Consider the following 22,091-nt stretch of genomic DNA (forward strand, 5'->3'; position numbering starts at 1 on the left):
ACAAAAAATAAATACTGACACAGTGCCCTGATACGTGCATCTATTCTCTCAGAAGGGCCTCCCAGAAAATCTGGTAGTGGAAAGGGAGCCAGTTGTGCAGGGGACTCCCCATATTCACCATACCTTACAGAAGGGCATCACTGCTGAACATCTGAAGAGAAGAATTAAAGTCAATAAAGGGGCAAAAGTAGCTGTACCAGATCTTTCCACAGAATTTGAGAAGTAGTCATATATTCACTATTTTGAGTAAAATTACAAGGATTTCCCCCCCTCCTCTGCCCTTGAATCTGTGATCAGAGGGGAAAAAAAAAAATACTCTCAAGTGTTCATGTGGTTAAACCCATTATATCAGTTTTGCTTCCCTGCAAGCCAGGGACAGAGAGTACAGCTTCTTAAAGAATAACAACAGCTGTGGAGCAGTAACACAAAGCACACAAGTACTGCACAGCAATGCTTGCAGATGCATACACCTACACTGACATAATTTGTGAAGAATTCCTCCCAAAACATTAGAGATGCAAGCAAAATAATGGAAAATAGTCTGTTGACACAACATATGTTGGCATCCTAATTGCAACAGCTTCTCCCCTTGCTTCCAAAGTTATCTCAACTCCCCTAATATTATTTAAGATCTACTGGTATGCAGGTGAGCAAACTGTATGTCTTCAGAACTACTGCTTAGGTGGTCTATTCTAACAGTTGTGTTTCTCTCTCTTTTCTGTGGTGGGTTTTTTTTTTGTTGTTGTGGTTTGTTTCATAAGTGAAGGGGGAAAAAATGGGAGGGTAGGAATTCTTGGAAAAGCAGAAAACAGATTTTAATATTTAATTATTTATTAACAGAGGCATCAATTAACAGTGAGAAAGGATCTACCTGTGTGTCCTTTCTCCTGAATCCAATGAGCCACTGTGTAAAGCAAAACTTATTTACAGACTGTCCATCCTTATCTGTCTCAGGCAGAAAACCTTTTCAGGCAAAAGCCTGAAACTAGGATTAGGAAAGAAAAAGGAAGGAGAGAAAAAAATAGCTTAGTCCTTTATGAACGAGAGATTTGTTCTCATCCAAATGCTTGAAGTGAACAAAAAATTTTCTTCCTACTTGCTACACTACTTCATGAACCCTCATTAAACAACGAAGAGCAAGGCAGTATTTTTGAGGATGTAAAATAATACTTAAGGAGCCATGAACAATGACTTTTTAAGCTACTGTCTCTTAACGAGAAGAATAATAAAATGAAGAACTAAGCCTTCCCTCAAGCAGTCAGGCATCATTTCGTCTTTCCCTATCCAATAAGTATTTCAAAAATGTTTTCAAAGGCAGTAGGACATCAGTTTTTAAGAATTCAAAAAATAAACTGGTTTACACTAAAATTCAGAACAGCTAAATTCAAGAATAGGTTACTGGTAGAAAAATGGCTAACTAGGAAAAACTGCCACAGCAGAATGTAAGAAAAGTGTCATAAATAACCATAAAGACTAAAATGCAGAACGCACAAAAGTTGGTGATCAAATAGAGCAAGTTCATGACAGGAGAAGCAGTAATACAGGAAGTTATGAAGGCATTTTTAAGGGAAACACCACAGCAATGGCCCTCGGCCAACCTCCAGGAACCAAAATTCAATCTGGAATAACAGCAGCCATCTCAGACTTGCAAGACTAGTATATAATGCTCCCTCTCCTCCTCAGCAAGAACTCATGAGTGATCCTGAAGTTCAGGCTTAAGATTGTCCATTTAGGAGAAGATACACAGAGGGGAGAGTGTTTGCAGAAGCCTGTTTTCTTCTTGCGTTTATACCATGTTAGTCTTACCACAGATGATTCACAGCTGAAAGAGACTTGTTCTCTTCCATTTTTTTCCCCGAGATTCACATAGGCCCACAAATTCAGTTAATGGTTAACAGTTGTTCACATTATTATTTTTTTTTTTATTATTTTTTATTTTTTTTTACAGACATGAAAGGCTCCAGTGTTGAACAGGGACTTATAAATCAAGGCTGAGGACTGACACTTCAAGTCTACTCACAAAATATACTAAGCACTCAGATATTCTCACATGTATACCCAGATTTAAATAAGAGGGCTCCAAAAGTAATGCCTCTTATTATGTTTGCCCATGATGTCAGAGGCAGATGCTGGTAGTATGGCAGCAGAGGTTGAACCTTCCCACCAATATCTTGTTGCATTTTGTTGCCACGTGACATATAGTAGCAGAGGGGGAGCATGACAGAACGGTGTCTGACATGGAAGTACATATGAAACAATGGTTCATCACTGAATTCCTCAGACAAAATGGCAATCAGTGATATTCATTGACACTTGCTGAATATTTATGAAAACCAAACAGTGGACATAAGGCATTGTAAAGCAGCGTTTCAACAGTGGTGACAGTGGATCACCTCCATTGGTGCAGAATTTTACAAGCATGGCATGCAGGCTCTTATTCATCATTGGCAAAAATGCAGAGCTAACACAGTGGAGATGACAAAAAAATAAAGTGTTTTGTACTAAGAATTTGCCTTATCAAATGGTGTTATTGTGCCCTTTATCTCTTGCTGTTTCCTTTGAAATAAATAGGAGGCATTACTTCCAGAGCAACCTACATAGCATTTGCTGATCCCACAAAATAAACAACCTAACTACGTCTTGACACTTCAAAGAGACTGCAATAATTAGCAGAACTATTCAGTTTCATGATATGTCATCTTGCTTAACTGAAGCTTTTTGCTCTCCTCTCCTTGTAAACTTTAGCAGAAAAGATTCAAACAACTATATTCTGCCTGCACAGTATTTTTTGTGCAATCTTCCTGCTCACATAGATCAAGTAAGTTTCTGCCAACCTGTCATAATATAAACCAAGGACAGAGTAGGAATTATAATTCATTATTTTGCTCAGTGAAAATTGATAGCTTGTGATTTATAGAAAAGACAACATTATATTTATCCATCTAAAAAACATTTTAACAAAATCATATCTTTAAAGGAAATTCTGGAAGAGAAACTGGACTTCAGTCATGGATACAGTGCAGCATTTGCCAGTATTAACACAGTAAAGTATTTAATTAATGGCAAAACAAATTGCTCTTCTGGCAGTATTATTTTTAATGTTCTAAATATTAGAGATATCATAAATATTAACCACTACTGTTAGAAGACAATATTTAGAGAGAAACCCAAAACAGATTGTGATTTTTGACTGTGAGCACAATGAACTTGAAATCTCCTTTGTTTTACAAAAAAGCTCTACCCCCAGTTGAGTTCTCAAGTTTAGTGCTAAAACTGAAAAGAATCTGGGCAAATCAACACATTGTGTAGCCTAATTCAGAAGTGACAGTTTATTAACTGGAAAAAAAAAATACATATAAGCTAAGGAAAGCAACAAAGAAAAATAAAAAACACTGTAATTGATTTTGCACCAAACAGGCTGAGTTTTAGCTCTTTGTTTGTTTTGCTGAGTCATTAGCTCTCCCATCTTCCTGCTATTTATGATGGCCTACCAACATGAATTCCAAATCCACTAGGTTGTTTTTCCAGAAAAAGGCAGGGCCAATACTACTTGTATGCACATTACAAGCAGCCTTATCATACAAACAACACCAGGGAAAGGTTTGACTATAACATCATTTTTATGTTTATTTTAAAAAATAATCACTGTAGTCTTACTTACGAAACTAAAGGAAATAAAATTGCTTTAAAAAAGGACATGAAAAAGTGGTTTGTCTATGAAGTTTTTTACTTACACTGAAGAATGCTTAATAGAACTACTGCCTGAATCTTTATCATTTATTAAACTAAAAGTATCTGTTAATACTACACAATTCCAAAGAGGTCAAACCTATTTAGAAATATGAAAGTTCAAAAAGGGTGACAGCATTTACCTGACACTCAGTAGATTGCTTTTCACTAAGAAGATCTATATTTCAAAATGGATCAGGCAGCTTTACCAAAGTGCAAAGGCACTCTAGTTAATGAGAACTTCCCTGCTGCATAAAGCCAAACAACCAACCATTTTATGCATCTGCTATCACTACTGAGGAAGCTGCCTGCTTTTACAGGCTGTAATACAACGTGAATTTATTGTTTTGAACAGGAGTTGTTTGATTTGAAATCTTGTTTTGTGTTTGTGACAGCAAGCAAATTCAAATCAAAATAAGTTGCATTTAAGAAGGAACAATTTTCACTTCAAGTGATTGGGATGGGCTAAAATGAACTAAAACAGAAGAATACTTAATTATTGCAACATTTGTCAATTTTTAAAATTGTGAAGTCCCCTGCAAGTTAACTACTTTCCCTTTTCAAATCCATCTTTCCAAGCATTTTTTTTTTTTTCCCCCCTGTGGCCTGGAGAGACAAGAATTACAATTAATTCAAGATTTAAGAACTGTGAAAAGAAAAACAGTAATTCTAGCTTTGCTTGAATTAACTTCTTGGAAGCAGAATTAGCCACACATTACAATGTGTTATCAACATCTATTTCTAGGTTTGAGAAAAGACAAGGGTAAAGAAAATCCTAAAACTAACCACCTACATTTCTAAAACCACTTAGAAAACAAAAAGGCTTATTATTGGATGCCTGCTAAATTGTTATTCTTTTACTTCTGGACTGAAACTTCAGGACATTCTACTTTGTGGAGTAGAGTCACAGGCTACACTGAAATCAAGTGCTGAAAACCAGCAACAACATGTTGCCTACTAGATAAAAAAAAAAAAAAAAGATGCTTTTGAAATGTGATACAAGTGCTAACCTGCAATATATTTCTGCTACATACATTGAGTAAATACAAGAAAGCAAACAAAAATTTCACCCAAGTTATGTAGAAAGAACCCAACTAAGGAAAGTTGAAACTGTACCTGAAAGAAAAGCCAGTTTTTTCTTCAGAATGGGTAATATTACTGACGCTTCCATTCTATTTCAGGTAATTTTCACAGCTCTGAAACAGAAGAAGTTGAAGTTGTAAAGCAGGGTTGTAAAGAGGTGTTTCACTAGAGAGCACTCTGGCCAAAGCACTTGTGCTTCTCTGAAGAAAGTACAAAACAGAATCCGCAGTACTGTTAGAAAAACAAATCACCTACTTGCTTGGTCATTCAGACGTAAAACAGAACATGTAAATAAAACTAGTGCTCTCATCTACGTCTTCATAGTCCATTCTACATCACCAGGAATATTACTATGAAATACCTTTTGCCCCATTAGTATCAGGATGCCATCATTACCCTGCCATTAGTAGATCTCCAATTAAAGAAAAAAATCTAACAGTCAAAATAAGCAAGTCTAACCTACAGACGGAAATGCTTTTTGCTCCTTTTGCCCCCAAATCCCTTCCTTTGTACAACTTTGTGCAAAAAACTGCAGTTCGTTGTGATTAAACATTGGTGTTCCATTGACTATGAACAGGATGTCAGCACTGCAACCTCCTTCCTCCTCCAAGTGCACAAAGCAGCAACTCACACCTGTGAGTATTCCTGAGGTCATGTTTTTGATATACCCCAGAGAACTGCATACAGCACTTTCCTGGTAACAAACTTCACCTGAGTCACAGCAGTAACACCCTCCCATTCCTCCTGCACTAAGATCAGCATCATAGTTTTCAGATTCAATTATTCACCCCAATTAGACAAACTTTCAAGAGAAAAACCTTTAAGAAAACAGATAAAACCCAACTATGAAAGAGTTGAGACAACACACTCATATTAGACAAGAAAAATCACCAAAACAAACATACTGCTTCTTCAGAAACTGGTTCCATACTGAAGAACTACTTTTTACCCCTATTAGTAAGTGTCACAAAAATGACATGCAAGTTACTCAGCCTATGACATTAATTTGTAGTTGAAAACACTTTGAGAAACATTTCCTTTACTGGTCATAAGTTGGTAACTGTTGTACTTAGTTTACTCATTCAGAAACAAAACTCAAAGTGTTTAAGTAAACATATACTTCTGCTGTTGCAGAATACAATCAAGAATTACATAGAGGTTATGTATTAGAAGTGGCTCTACTGATGAATGTCTGCTAAACAGTTGCATGAAATGATAAGTTTTAGTGATAACATCCCAAGGCATGCATTTGAAACAATCCAGTACAGCTAAGAGATTATGTGTGTGTGTATATATATAAAATATATTTATATATATATATATATATAAATAAATAAATTTTACTATACATCTCCAGTAAAAGATACAATTAAAGCAAGGAAATAAAAGCATAGAAAAATGAAAAAACATTGGCAGATTACTAAATTCTGCTCCTTAACTTACTCAGTTGTAAAGAGCAGGAGCCAGTCCTGAACATTAAGATGTAATACTGACAGACACATCAAATGCAGTGAGTCTACATAAACAAAAAGAATGACTTTGATGCAGACTGACTAGCGCCTCAGCCATTCAAAAAACTGCAGCCTGAGCACCGGCAAATGACAAGCAGCAAAAGAACAGAAATCTTTCAGAAAATGAAGTTCTGTAGGATGCTGAAAGGATACAAAATATCTAAGGAAAAAAATTAATATACTCATTAAATGTGAAAATATGAATACACAAAGAATCATGGCTGCATTTTTTTTTTTTTTTTTTTTTAATATACAAAAAATGACCAAATCCTCTTGGAGACTTAAATTAGCTTAAATTTTAACATGAGATTTCAAGAATCATTGGATATGTGCAAAAGACATGTCAAGGGGTTTATATCAACAGATAACATTCATACATATGCACACATTGGGCTACTACTAGCCACCTTCCATTGAATTTTGTTTTGATTCAAAGTGCTATGTGCAGATGGAGATTAGTTCCTAGAAAATTTCTCTGGCCTCTCCTTCCTTTTCTCGTGTTCAAAAACCTGGCAATTTACTACTTCATACACTTCTGTCTCTTAATCTATATTTGCAGATTAGAATATGGTATCATTATATTGATACCATATAATGTCAGACTCCTTTCTGGGCTTGTACCACTTACTTGGTACTGCTCAACACCAAGCAAAATAGTGATACTATATGGAAGCAACAAATGACTTGGTCAAAGAACATTTTATCACACTTTCAGCTACCACCCATTCTCTTTAACAAAAATAAAAATATTCACTATCTTCTAATTACATAGGAGTCAGTAAGCACAGCAATACAACATGGCTATCACGCACTTGTAGTCCACCCCTAGTCTCATGCTGAACTCCAGGCAAGTCACACATTTCTATCAACCACTAGATAAACGTCTTCCACAAGTAATGTGTGGACTTACTGTCCTAACTTTTTAAGCACAGATGAAAAACAAAGAAGAGACCCAGGAAAAGAAGTAGAATGCCAGTCAAGGAGGAAGCTTAATGAATCCTTCATTTTATTGAGGTGTTCCCCCTCAGGCAGCATCAAAAGTGCAATTGTTATTTTATACTAATTCCTACAGTGTAATTCATGATCATCAACTGAGTGGGAAAGTTCTTATTTGCAGTAGCTAAAAGAATAAAGACCCAGAGCTCCTAAGCATTTCTTATTTTAAGGAACATATGAAGTTAGCTCATAATCCTTACATGATTTAGTTCATTTCCTTCTCGTACACCTTAAGAAGGATGGAAAAAAACAAACTGAGGTTATTTTTACATCCCCATGTAAAAAATCTCTGAAGTTTATGAAGAAACATATCCCCATTCCTGTAAAACTCAGAAGTGAGCTAAATTCTGATTCAGGATTCTTATGGGGTTGGGCTTTTGGAGAGGGCTGCTGGCAGGTTATTTCATGGCTGTTTGAGTGTTGTAGGTATTGGTTTTTTTTCGTTTGTTTGTTTGTCTGTTTTTTTGTTTGTTTGTTTGTTTTTGTTTTTAAGATTCCACTTTGTCTTGAAAGAAACATCTCCCTAAAGGAAATTAGTTCCAGGAAAATAAACTGAACAAATCAAAGAAATTGTAAGTGTACTTCTGCCCTCCCACCTTCCTCAAATAAACACTTACATAAGTGTTACATTTACACAATTTAACCTTACACATGGTACAATACGTATAACACTGGTGTGTTACTGGCATCAGTTTCTGGCAAGTAACCCAGGTCCCTACCACAGCAGGCAGACCAGCAGGCTACCCGTTCTAGGAGAGGGAGCTGAGCTGTTCCCACAGTGTTGGCAAAGCCACGAAGTGAAAGAAAGGAAAGCCCAGAGTGGCCTTAAGCATCTTGCTTGGTTCCTTTGCGACCAAAGTGAGAACAGCTCCTGGAGAAATCTCTGCAGTACCAACCTACAAGGAACAACATTTTGTGAATATTAGTGGATTCACCCTTCAAGACATTCCATCACACCTTATTTATGACAAAGTCTTTAGAAAACTTCAGCATGAGAGAGGCTCATCAGGAAAGCAATATTTTGTATTTAGGTGCAGCCCTTTAACTCCTCTTACTCTAAAACCAAAGGGAGACAGTAGGCATCAATTTCTGCTCAGACTGCTACTATTGCCCTACAGCTGGTGTAGATACAACCTACAGACCACTTCTGAGAAGTAAACACCAGACACAGAAGATAACAGCAAAGCTGAGAAGAATCTGAGGTCTCTATAAATTGCAGTTAATAAATGCCTGAACTTACCTTGCCCCACTCCTCAACCCCTTAAAAGTGATCTCCCATATTTACAAAAAGAATCAACTCCTATGAAGAAAAAGGTAAACCTAATTCTGCACAAAAAAATACCTAATTCAAGATAGGTCCCAGAAAAAAGAGCCCAAAATTATTTTTTATTTTCTTTAATTTGAAGCACAAGGCTTTAGATTGAGATCTGGAGCTCTGTCTGGGTACTTCTATATTCATGTGCACAAATAGAAATTTTTCCTTGGGAAAAAAAAAAAAAGTTAACAGAATCCAGATTGTAAGTGATCTAGAGGAAGTGGGGAAAGAAAAAAGAACGAACAAAACTTCAATCAGGGCACCCGAGGTAAAATACAGTAAGTTTTCCTTTTCTTGATGAAACAATGAGTTCATTGCCAACAAAAAACCCACTGAATTTTTTTTTTTTTTAAACTAAGAAACAGCAATAACACTTTTTTGTCCTCCCTCCCTGCTCTAGTGTTCATTACCACCCCTTAGCGCCAATTTCCCTACTTAAGTGACTTTGTTATTTATGTGTATAAAGTACTTCCCACACTAGAGAAGGAAGCGAACAGAAATTCTGTCTTTCAGGAAACTGCATCTCAGTGCAGCTTGCACCTTAAACAATTACTCAGATAAGAACCCTATTAAATCCTCCTGTGTGCTGCAGACAAAAATCTGTGGGCTGTTATACTAAACACTAAACTCAAGAATGACTCCAGAAATCATTTCTGCCTTTCCATTAGAAGCTAAACCATGCACGTAGCTAAATAGCTTTAATAGTATTCTTTTTTTCTTTCAGATGTGGAACATGCACCTCGTAAGGATTTTTTCTTTTTCACCTTAAGTTATACTTCAAAGTTGCTACAAATTGATTTTATTATAATCAAGAATGAAAGCAAACTTCCACACTCACTTCATAATCATAACACCTTCACATATAGAAGTGTTAACTTACTGACTCCAGTGAGCAACTTTTTTTGCTGTTAGTAAAACACAAATTTCACTACATGGTTTTCATTTCTCACAATATTGGCAGTATTCATGGATCAAAATAGTTCTTTTGTTCCATATTTCCTGTAACCAAAGGAAATATTCTGTTCATTGAGAGTGAAGGGAGGTGAGTCAGAACTGTAATTTAAACACCTGCCCTTTGTTCCAGAAACTCCTGAAGTTTGCAGTTACCCCTCTTCTATGAGAGTTCTGACATGCTCTATCCAGAAGAAAACTCCACAGCAGGCTGTCTGAACACACCAGGTAAAAAAAAAGTCTTTAGGATTAAAGAAAGGTTTACTGCCTCTCACTATCTTTAACACTCCAGAGAATCTCAGGGTGAATGAAACTAAAAGCTATTTCTCTACTGGAAAGAAACAATTTTAAGAGATCCTGTGTTTCCTTTGCACTGACAGCATTCAAAGGTACACTAATAAGCAAAATCACATGCAAGTATACTTAGTCCTGTAAATAACTAACTTGTTTGGAAGACAACATGACGGTCCTAAACTGACCATCAAGCTCTCAATTTAGAATAAGGAAAGTCAGGAAAGAATGATGAGATTTCAACACTATAATGGTGTCTAGCTGGAAGAAACAAGTCTATCATCAATTCAATTTTAAAAAAAAAAAGCATTTGACCTTGAAGAAAAAAAAAAAGCAAGAGAGAGGAAAAAATAATAACAGGAAAACTGAAAAGAAGAGATTTCACTTATAGAAAGTGAACTTCTACAACAGGCTGAATTTCATCACTTCTGAATTTCATCACACTAATTTTATAACCTCAAGTGTTACAGATAACAAAACAAGTTAAAAAGATTAAATACATTTGCTGTAGGTCAGAAACAATTCAGAGTGCTGCATGCCCACCTCCAATCTGCTTGAGATGTAGTATTTTTATTGGCTCTATTATAAAATTTCTGGGTATAGAAAACATGCTAGAAATGAAATAACTACAGCGAAGAACTCACTGATCTTGTTTCGAATTACCGTGGCTTTCAGGTTTTTAAAGCAATATACCTGTGTTCATCTTCAGCTATTTGCTTTTTCAGAATATTTGCACAGAAATACTGGAAGATCAAATATTTCAGTCTGTACTCCCATGCAAAATCAAATCACGACTAGGCAGGCTGCATCCCCTACCATTTCTGAGCTCTGGCAAAAGTCATGCTGTTTGATCCAGGACAATTTGAAATTCTAAAAATACTTTCTAAAAAAAAAAAAAAAAAAAAAAAAAAAAAAAAAAAAAAAAACAGTAAAATAAAACTACAGAAAGCACTCAAAAATAAAAGCTGTGTGAAACGCAAAGTCAAAATGCGTAATTCCTGATGAAGATATCATCTGTATGTCTTCAGTTTCATACAATAAAATTAATTAAATAAGAAATAACCAGACGCTGTTAAAAATCATTTGAAAAGTCTATTAAGAAGGCAGATGAAGTCCACGAGCTTGCACTGACTAGGTGACTGGAAATAAGATGCCCTGAACACGCTAGAGAACCTGACTGCAATTAACATGCTTTCTCTCTAAGCAATCCAGTGGGAGCCACAATCAAAATGAACTCAGGATCAGGAAGCATTATTACATACACAGTTATAGAATCAAAGAATCATTAAGGCTGGAAAAGGCCTTTAAGATCAACTAGTGAAGTGGCCCACCCACATCAAATACTGCCCATTACACAACATCCATAAATACTAAACCTACCCTTTCCTTAATCCTCTCTAAAGACAGTGACTCAACAACTTTCCCAGGCAGCCTGTTCTAATATCTCACCATTCTTTCAGAGAAGTTTTTCCTAATATCCAACCTGAACTTTGCATGGTGCAACTTGAGGGCAATCCCTCTCATCCTATCACTGTCACCTGGGAAAAAAAGCTGACCATTTCCTCACCACAACCTCCTTTTAAGTTGCTGTGAAGGGCAATAGTTTCCTCTGAACCTTCCATTCTCCTCAGCCCACTCCTCATAAGACTCATGCTCCCAGTCCTTCACTAACTTCATCGCCCTTATCTCAACATACTCCAGGGCCTCAATGTCTTCTTTTTGAGGGGTCTAATTGCTCAAATTCATTACATTTGAAGCTCAAAGTAGATCCTTAAATGAGTGTCTGTTCAGGAGTACCTATTGCAAGTTTCAGAAAACTAGTAATTGCATTATTTTTGTCACGTATCCAGCAATACAGAGTAGCTGATCTGCTAAACACAAGATGAAAGCTCAGAAAAAAAAAATAATCTGGTTTCCATTCCTTGTCCTGCTATGAAATATACATATGGCTTTCAGCAAGTCATTTATCCCTTTTAGTCTTCATTCAATCTCCCCATCTGTAAAACGGAGATGTTATGCATTAGTTCCCTCTTTGCAAGAGCATTGTGATGTTTAATTCATTAATGTTTTGAAGACTTGAGAGAATATAAGGAGCTCCATAGATTTGCCTATAAATAGCCAAGGAGCAGATGGGCAGCTACATTCAAAACTGTAGCAGCTTGCAAGTCCAGACACAAACAATAGCACAAATTACAATAGGCATTCTGAAATACTGGAAAAACAAAAAGAAAATAAACCTTGATCATATAGGCTGAAGTTTTGAGCTTTTAAAAATCAACTTCTGAATTGCAAGCCTTCAAAATTAACAGCTTCATTCTCTGAAGCCAGCACACAGATGCTAACTCCAACCCAAAAGAAGCATTAGCCCAGACAATCTGAATCAGCTTAAAACTTCATCCATACACAAAATAAAATCCGTATGCAAGACAGAAAAAGCTAAATATCAGAGTTACCATAGATCATTATTTTATCTTCCACTAAAGCTACATTAAAGTTATGGGATAGTGGCAGAGAGAACACAAGAGGATTTCCCCCACTACACCCCAGGGGAATTTGAGAAGCACACTAAAGCCAACCAGAAAGGGGGAAAAAAGCTGTAAACATTCAATCATTACCTTTGTTTCTAATCAAAGAGCAAATTGAACTGGGTTGCTCAGCTGGACAGATTCAAAGTAACAATAAAGCTGACCGATGAACATCAGCTTAGGTACTCAAAGGCAGATAACCAACACATTAGGAGCATCATTTTTTTTTAGTGTTAGAAGTCCTTGAACAAAATAGTTAAAAAAAACACAAACTTTATGTTGTGCCTACTTTCAAATTGTACATGAAGAAAATACTCCTAATCTTCCTTAAAAATGATAATTCATACCAACGGATTAAGAAAATAAAAACTATGGACTGATGAGAGTTCATCAGTATGCAAGTTCATTTGTAAAATGCAACTATACAATGTCAGTTCTATCAAACATGATTAGTACTCTTAACTCAGCAACATGTGAATTGCAACAACAGGTCAGTGTAGCTTGAAAAACAGATCCAACTTCTGGATAAACATTCTGTCAGTGTGCAAAGCTACCATCCAAAGGCATATCAGCACAGCCTTATCAAATTTCAGCCTGGAAAGTGTACTCAATTTCTCCTGTCCTTTTTTTTCCATCTGGATAATCAAGTCCTAACTTGTACACACGGTCGTTCATCTAACAATCAAATTTGAAAGTGTTGTCTTGGATAACTACCTTCTCTATTTAATCCATCTTTGGTATTCAATTCCCATGCCCCTCCCTCCCCCCCCAATATACTGAAAGCAGCGAAATAAATGATGAGTGGCAAAAAGAAATGATGAGCAACTTAATGAAAAGGGAGCAAGCAAATGGAAATCAAGAGAATAAGAGCAGCTATACTACCCAAAAAGAAAAAGGCATTGTACTCTTAAGTTTTAACTTCGATCTCAGTCAACCATTCATTTCACAGAACAAGTGCTTTTCTTCAGACTTACAGCAAATGTCAGAGCAAAAGAGAAGCAAGAGAATAGAAACAGTACAGCTAGCTAATAACCCACACTCGCAACACAGGATACCTGCACCCCAGGCTTCTCACACAAGGGCAGGCACAGGGCTGCAGCAATTAGCACACTCCAGAGGAACAGCACTACTCTGGATTCAAAAGGTCAAGTCCACAGCCAGCAGTCAAACTCCAACCCACAGAAAAGCAGAAGTTTGTAATGATGTCGCAACATGTGATATATGAAATTATTGCTTGCTTCAGTTTCCTAACCTTTCCAGCCCCAGGCCTAGCCAAACATACTGTATATGCTAAGTTACAGCAGTATCCAAGCAGCTTTAAGCTAACAAAGGAGAGAAAGTGCTTGTCAGGTTTCAAATGGATCCCTTATTTCCTCTCCTGCCCATCTACAGAGAGCAGTAAACAACAGGGCTTTCCATAGAACTCCATAACCTCCCTTTCAGGATGCTAGCACAGACAGCAGCAGAATCTGATTGACCTTACTGCCTCCCTCGCAACAGGCAGCCAAAGAATTTGCAAGGAGCTGCAGTCATCTGGAAGAATCCCAGCTAACTTCAGAGCACTGAGTGACCACAGCATAAGCAAAATGATGCAATATGGGAGGTGGCTTCTTACACCCCTTTGCTATTTGAACATAATAATAAGTCAATAAGTCAACTGAAATACAATCTTCAAAGCACAGCACAAATATTTTCTTCCTCATGATGCTTCCCTAATACCCATTAAAAAAAAAAAAACAACAGGTTCAGCTCTTAAAATGTACTTAGTTGCAAATCATGAGGAAGCAAGACAAATTAGACTGCAAATACTTGTAACTGAAGCAATCTCAGTTTAACTTAACAAAAAAAATACTGAATAATAGAATAAAGTGAGATACACCTCCCTCCTTACTTCCTCTACTGAAGGAAAAAAAAAATAAGCCACACCACAACAGTCAGAAGCTTGCACAAAAGAATTGGGCAAAATAAGTCCCTTATCACCAATACTTTAAAAAATTGGCCAAAACCAGTTCATGATGAAAGATTATAGAGATCTCTTATGCCTTTGGTAGTTTATAAAACTAAGTAGACAGTAGGAGAAAAGGGACTGGACAATTCTATAAGCAGCCAAATCAAAAGATGAAGTCAAGGGACAAACAGCTGCACTGATGAGTGCAACTGTTGGCAGTTCAGAGTAAGTGGAAAATAACTTTCCTCTGGGGTGCCAGATTAGAACTTCTTGTTCCTTTTATAACATTTATATAAGAAAACAATCTAGTTCTACAACCTCAGAACAATACACATACTTGGCATTGATTATGAGTTCATGTGGCTCAGTCCCTCAGAATCATTTCTCAGGACAGTATGACACTATAATTGCACAGAAACAAAAAGAAACACTCTTCTCAACTAAAAGCCAGAAAGAGTCTGGGGCAGAGGCCAATAAGTTGTTTGAGAAGAAAGTTGAGTGGAGAACACAGAAGTACTGCAGAAAAAAAGTTATTCTTTTAAGGTGGAGAAAATTGACCCAAAACAAATCACTAACAGTGAGACTATTTACAAATCTCTTAAACTGAGTTTAATATCTGACAAATTAAATTCCCAGTTAAGGAAAAAGACTGTGTGTGGGCTTTGAACCATCTTGAACAGTTGCCTCTGTATTTAAAAGTAAGGTAGTGTCACATACCTCAACTCACTGCAGAGCACACGGATTAGACACAAAGAGGATAATAATTTAAATCCCTGCAATAAGAAATAACCAATTTGAGAACTTTGCTAATCTTAACCAAACAGGAAAGTAGAAAACTGAGATGTTCCAGATCTGGGCCATAAAGAGCACATTTTCAAGCTTACAGTGTTCAGAACAACAGATGCATTGCAACACAAAATAACCATGCTGCCCTTTAAATACTGTGCATGAAAGAAATAAATCTCTCAAATTGTAGGGCTGTCTTCAGTTTTTGTGCTCATGTGAAAAATCCTGAACATTTTGGCTCCAAACCACAACCAAATCAGCCAGAGCAACCACCTGCAGTAACCACAGCACTGCTCATCCTCACAGTAAAAGATACAACATTATATATGGCAGTAGAAATAGGTGGTCGTAGGCTTTAGAGAAAAAAAATAATAAAGCTTTAAACCGCTATCTGGAGTATCTTGCAAAGGCACATTCATACATTTCACACTGATACTATTTTCTAGGGCTCAATTAGAACATTACATGAAAGAATCAGCAAACACTATGCCAGACCTGGAGGCTGGCAGCACTGCCTGCAGCAATGGGGTAGGAACTTGATGATCACAGAATCACAGAATTGTAGGGGTTGGAAGGGACCTCCAGAGATCATAGAGTCCAACCCCCCTGCCAAAGCAGGTTCCCTACAGCAGCATGATCTTTGAGGTCCCTTCCAACCTAAGCCATTCTATGATTCCACAATATGATTTGGAGCATACAGACTAGAAACCAGAGTGTTCAACAACACCTAAAAGCAGATAAGCCATGGCACCTTTCATTTATGTATTATGTCAGTCTCAAAACTCTCTCTTAAGAATGGTCATTTATTTTCTCAAGTTCAAACACATACATAATACATTAACATCAAATCAATCTATTTTATTCAGGCAACACTTTTTTTTGTCTGGCCTACATTCATCGTCTCATGATATCTTTCTAAGAACACATCTCTGTGGTACTGGAATTTAGCTTGGCATGTGCCTACATTTACCTCCTCTGAATTACTGCTTCCATGAAGCTCTAAGTCACACCATCATCTCTTAACTAATTTCCTTTGGGTGTTCTGCCCCAGTGTTCCAAATTTTACTTGGTCCTAAAAAAGGCTGCAAACTTAGAAACAGGAAGGCAACACTCCATATTCATTTTCACTTGCCTCCCTGTTGAATTTAAAGCCTCTTGTAAGGAGATTTTCATTTGAAAATCTCTCATTCCCAGCCTAAAAATATACAAATCCTTGCCAGTGGATTTTTCTGCCTGTTCTCTCAAAGTGTTCAAGTCTTATTTCTCTTGTGTACATAAGCTTATCAAGACCAGAACAGCAACAATTTCTTTCGCTGCTTTTAGAACTTCTTCCTTACTCTCACCTACAATCACGGCACTCTTCAGACCTTGCTCAACCCCAGTCTTACATGGAAAGCATCATCCACGCAATTGAGAACACTGCTGCAGGAGATACTATGTGAAACACTGTAACACAAACCAAATTGCAGAACACAGTTTCAGTATCAGAAGCTTCCCTTTTGTCATACTAGGTTTTGAAGGTTTTACAATGTGACAAGATGGACAAGAAAAGTAGGTGAGTTCAAGAGGACACCAGCAACAACTTAAGTACGCCTGTACAACACGAGCTTCAAGGATACTTCTGAAGGCAGTGTATTCACCAGCTTCATGACACCCAAATAAATCACAGAAAGATTTGTGCAATCTTAGTTTTGGAACAGATCAGTCTTACCATTTGTACTGGGACACAACACTTTCTGTTCAGGGTTAGAAGTGCAGCTCTAAAGTCCAGACTCTGCAAATCTAGATTAAGAACAGTCTGTATTTTTTTATTTTTATTTTTTAAGAAATTAATACTCATCCTATAACTTTATTGCTTGGAAACTGACAGCAGGGCTTTAATATAAAGCTACATGATAAGGGAACAACTTTTCCAGTATACATTCACAAATACTTGCAAAACTAAGTATTCAAGTTGCCTGGGACAGCAGGAATCCTGCATTTTCTACCAAAACATATGGTAGACATCAACATTGTTTATAATTAGCAGGCAATGCTCCTGAGGCAGCACCGGAAGCAGTGGGAAAGTAACAAGATCCAGAATCCTCACAGTTCACTTTCAGGCAGAGGTAATCTACACTGAGCTTTTGGCTAAAGGAAAAAAGCTTTTGTGAAAAGATGAAGGTATTCCTATGAAGTAAGCCAATCACTGCTTTTTTTTTTTTTTTTTTTTTTTAAAGTGAATTAGAATTTGAACTCAAGATGGAAAAAGTCCCCATCCGTATTAGGAAAATGCAGGATTAAAAGATAAGCATCAAATGAAAAGCCTCAGCAAATTCTTTAAGACTTGCAGGAGACCTTGCAGTGGTGATTAAATACCACCCAACAGTAAAACCCAACAACTCACACCTGTGTTTACAGTATTACTAAATACCTTTCACAGGTTATACAGCTAACTAAGCTGCAGCAGTCATTACAACACTCTCCCACAACAGATGTTCTAAATTCATCAAGAGTGGTATTACCAGAAGTTTGCCAGAGAGACAAATAAACCAAAAAGATGGAGAGAAGGCAAGAGTACATACCTTCAGATCAGGTATGAAGGTATCAACAGCAAATGCTGAAGAGACCTGGGAAGATGTGCTGTGAGAGTTCAGAGACATCATTCCCTAACACTACCCTCACCCAAGGGAGGCTTCACTCATTTGATTTGGAGCTACCCACTGAAAAATAGTGCATATTTCCTGACTACTCATCATCCCTCCTCCTACTCTAGCCTACAGACTTGGCCAGTTGTGTAGCATCACGATTAAGCTCACCACTGACACATTTTGTCTATTCCACATGTATGTCCCATTCCCTCCCTCATGTCTCTCCCAAACAGCAGCAAGCTGATGCTGACCTGAAACCGATCTGATACATTTTCTTGCACGCTGTTAGAAAACAGCAATCAACACCAAAACTGTATATGTTTTCCCTGTTAGCATAAGCTACACTGAGAAATGCGATTCCACACCTAATTTATAACTACAACTAATAAATCCAGGAGACATCAGGGCACTGTTTCTTATCAGACAGCAACAATTTTCTCAGCTTGTTTTTCCCTCCCTCAGAAAAAATGATGATTCAGATATCTAAACTACAAATAAGACATTAACTATTGTTACTTCAGGAAAAAACTGTTGGCCAAGATGATTTTATACAATTCTCCAAGAAGCAACAACTTATGATGGAACAAATAGTGCAAAACTCCCAAACCCATCACTGAGAGCACTGGAATTATCTCTAGATTTGTTTGCTTTTGACCACAAAACAAAGAAGGATCAGCACTCTTCAGGAAAGCACAGGCCTCTCTGACCATGCTTCTGTTTTTAAGTCCACCGTCCTGTTACCTTCATTAAGTTGACAACAAAATGGTTGATAAGGACAACAAGATCAAGATTGTAAGAATGCATAAACTCAAAATATGAGAGCCCTTACATGAGACACCAACTGTTCCTGGAATATAATCACTGTACTTGTGATTTACTGTGCACTAAACCTTAATAGACAGTATCACCAAATGGGGAAAGGAGGAAAAAAAAATAACAAAACAACAAACAGTGCTTCTTCATCACAAGGAATTTAAACGAGTGAACAAAGTCAGCATCCAATCATTTGGATAATGCAGACACTGCAATACCAGGAACGCAAAGGGCCACTATTTCCTTTGGGACAGAGATGAAAGAGCCACTTACAAGAGCAGCCGCTGATACCAATCCACATAAGCATCGCCTATTGTGCTCACTGTAAGAAACGCACCAAATTAAAAAAAAAAAAAAACAAAAACATACCCAGCAACAATCTGCTTCACTCTTAAATAGTTGCTTCTGCACAGGGATACACGACACGTTAAAGCACTTCAGAGAATATCTCCTACCAACAACTGCCTGCCTGAAAGGCTCTACGAACGGGCAGCACGAGACGCTACAATCAAGGGGAGAGCAAAGCCAGACACCATCAGACAATGGACCTGTCAAAAATCAAAGAAATGGCAACCGGGGCCGCGAGCAGCCCGTGCCGCAGCCGTGAATCAGCTCTCCCGAACCAGCAGCGCTTCCACGCGCGGCGCCCGGCACGAGGCAGTGCTGGTACCAGGGCTGCTCCCGCTGACCCGCTCCGGGCAGCTCCGAGGCCGGGCGCTCCCGCACAAAGGCAGGCCCCGGCCGCCCCCCCGCAGCGGCCACGTCCGTATCGGCGGCACGGACAAAGCCCGGACCTGTTGCGCCAGCTCCCCCGGGCGACGGAGCTCTGCCCCGCCGGGGCTGCCCCGCGAGGCCGGGACACCGCGCCACTCCGCGCCCCGGCCGGCCGACACCCGACGGAGCGGAGCACCCGCGGCCGCCAGGGAACAAAGCGCGGCCAGGCCGCCGAGCCTGCGCGGTGCTCGGGGCCGGGGCCGCGGCACGGGAAGAGCCCCTGCGGGCGCGTACTCACCGGGCTGCGGCGCTCCGGGTGCCCGGGCGTGCAGGGCAGACGCGGGGCGGAGTCGGGTCCCGCCCGCTCCGGCCGGGCTGCGGCGGCCGCCCCGGCGAGGGCTCCGACCCCTCCCCCGTCGGCAAGGAGACGGCGGCCACGGGCCGCCGACCCGCCTCCGCCCGCGCCTGGGCTCCCGCCTGCGGGACACGCAAACGCCCGCCTCTCTCCCTCCGTCGGAGCCCCCAGCAGCAGCTGCGCGGGATCCGGCCCGGCCGGGAGACGGCAACGAGAAGCCCCACCCCGCCGGGAGACAATGCGCGGCCGCCGCCCCGCTAGGGGGTGCCGCGCCGCCGGCCTGCAGCCCGCCCCTCCCAGCTGGGGTCCGGGCTCGTGCCGCGCTCGGCGCCGCCGCGATGGGACTGCTCGAGCTCCAGCAGCAGCGCTTCTCTGAAAAACGCGTCCACTGCGTAAACGACTCGCTGTAAGGCGCGCGGGCCTTGCTTGCCAGTGACTTTGTAACTATCCGGTCTGCAGACAGAGTGCTGAGCACGTGTTTAACTCAAGGCAAACTCACTGCAGGTGGAACTGATTAGTAGTAACGTCCCGAACAGATGTGTTATCGACTACTTCCACCTGTGGCCCTTTGACACTGGTCTCAATAACACAACTAATAACTTCTTTGCCCTAGATCATAGCTGATAACTTCCCATCCTTAGTTTGTTTGTTAGTTTGTCCAGCTTTGGACAAACATCCTAACACTGTTAAGCAAGGCTAAAACAATACTAGTGAAAATCTGAAGTCTGGAAAGAAACACTGCAAAGAAAACCAGCCCACGCTCTGCTCTCACTTTCCACCTAACTGCCCAAGGTCAGGTTGCTATCAGTCTTAACACTACAGCTGAACCCATTGTTTCTGGACTATATAATGGCACTTAATAGCAAAAAGAAAGCGGCAAACTATTGTAACAGGCATTTTACTTTTACTACTTGCAGAATTACTGAGTATAACTTACTGTATCCCACTCCAAACACAAGAACTGTCTCAGAGGCTACAGCTGCTTGGTTTCTCTCCTCTAAACAGCTTTATGGAAGCCCAGCTTTCCTACCAGCCCACAGCTGCCTGTGGTAGGACTCATGGGCAGAGCATGGCTATCACACTGACCTCACACATCTCTCAGCAGCACAGCCCCTCTGATGCCCAAGAGCTAAAAACAGAGAGTTATCAGTAGTATATTCAGAGGTGATTAAAGAGACAGGACTCATCAGCCTGCTTTTTCTGGAAGAATGTTTGCAACAGCAAAACAAAAGGAACAACAACAAACAAACATCAGAGCCCAGATGAATGTACTTTGAGCTGTGGATCGCAACAGGTAAACCCTTCATGGATAGTAATGAGCATAAAGAGCAGATGGGTTTCCTTGTTGGCAGCAAGGAGCGAGGATCTTGCCCACAGGGTCAGCACATTGAACCCTCAGTCTCAGTTCCAAGTTTCTGCAGCAGCAGCCAAGATCTGAGTGTGGTCTCAGCAAAATAAGATTCCAGATATAAGGAATCTTACACTAATTCGCTTGAAATAAAGGAGTAGTTTCCACTATGATTGAAAAACAAGTTAGATGGGTGCAAATGCATTGCCATATTTTCACAGAGGCAGAACCTGAGGCTGCACACTCATTTGCCCAGCTGAATTTCGTGTGCAAAAAATGCATTTGAGAGATCTTTGATTAGAGCTCCTCTTCTTTGCTCCAGGAGCTACAGAGAATTACTGGTGGTACACACACACTATTTTGAGAAGAGAGCCCAACCAAATAGCTGAAGCTTTAGAAGAGGAAAGACCTCTTCTGTGTAGACAAGAAGTAGATAAAATACCTCTAGAGTTTATGAAATATTATAATGCAACACAGCACAATTTAGTGAGTTATAATAGAATATAGCACAATATGGCACAATACAACTGTAACGCAATGGAAAGCACAGCAATGACAGCAGAGCAGCAAGGTCCCAGGCTACAACAAGTGAGTTTGCTCAAAAGCAACAGCCATAGGCATAAAAATAAAGAAGCTGCCTTACCTTCAAAATGCTATAGGTACACAAGAATCTCCAGTAAGGTCCCCTCACCACCACTGCCACCACTTAAATGAGGTCTGGGGAGGGCTGGATCCCAGCTGCACCCCCTTTCAGTTACTCAAGTGGATTGATACACCTGTGCTCCCCTGCATTGGACCCGCCTTCCCACCAGGTGATCAATCATTGGTTCAGGCCATGACTTAGCATTTCCACTACAATAGCACCGTGTGGTACAGTGCAGTATGATATGGCATGATGTAGTACAATGCGGTACAACATGGTGTGATATGGTACAGGATCGTGTGTTGTGGGTTACAGGTCAGACTCAAAGCATGATTGTAAAATGGGGTTATACCAGGCTGGCAAACAGCCACTAGTGGGATTTCCCAGGGCTCCTTTTCTGGGGCTGGTCCTCTTAAATGATGTGGTTGCTGCACTCAAACATATACTGAGTAA

At 39.5% G+C, this 22,091-nt stretch overlaps 1 protein-coding gene across 5 annotated transcripts in view; it reads right to left on the bottom strand.

Moving 5' to 3' along the window:
• SESTD1 (SEC14 and spectrin domain containing 1) overlaps positions 1-21,708 on the bottom strand; it is a 54,427-nt gene extending 32,719 nt beyond the window's left edge. For 2 of the 5 annotated variants that reach the window (XM_052675534.1, XM_052675530.1), the window contains exons 1-2: positions 19,591-19,726; positions 4,846-4,925 (exon numbers count right to left, since the gene is read on the bottom strand). In XM_052675534.1, coding sequence (XP_052531494.1) covers positions 4,846-4,900 — 55 coding nt within the window. In that variant the 5' untranslated portion in view covers positions 4,901-4,925; positions 19,591-19,726. Of the gene's footprint in view, positions 1-4,845; positions 4,926-8,063; positions 8,216-18,851; positions 18,875-19,590; positions 19,727-21,638 lie in introns of those variants that run through there. The other 3 variants (XM_052675531.1, XM_052675532.1, XM_052675533.1) reach the window with 3 other exon arrangements.
• Positions 21,709-22,091: the final 383 nt, after the last annotated feature.

Source organism: Tympanuchus pallidicinctus, unplaced genomic scaffold, assembly GCF_026119805.1.
Source record: "Tympanuchus pallidicinctus isolate F22 unplaced genomic scaffold, pur_lepc_1.0 scaffold15, whole genome shotgun sequence".
Taxonomy (NCBI): Eukaryota; Metazoa; Chordata; class Aves; order Galliformes; family Phasianidae; genus Tympanuchus; species Tympanuchus pallidicinctus.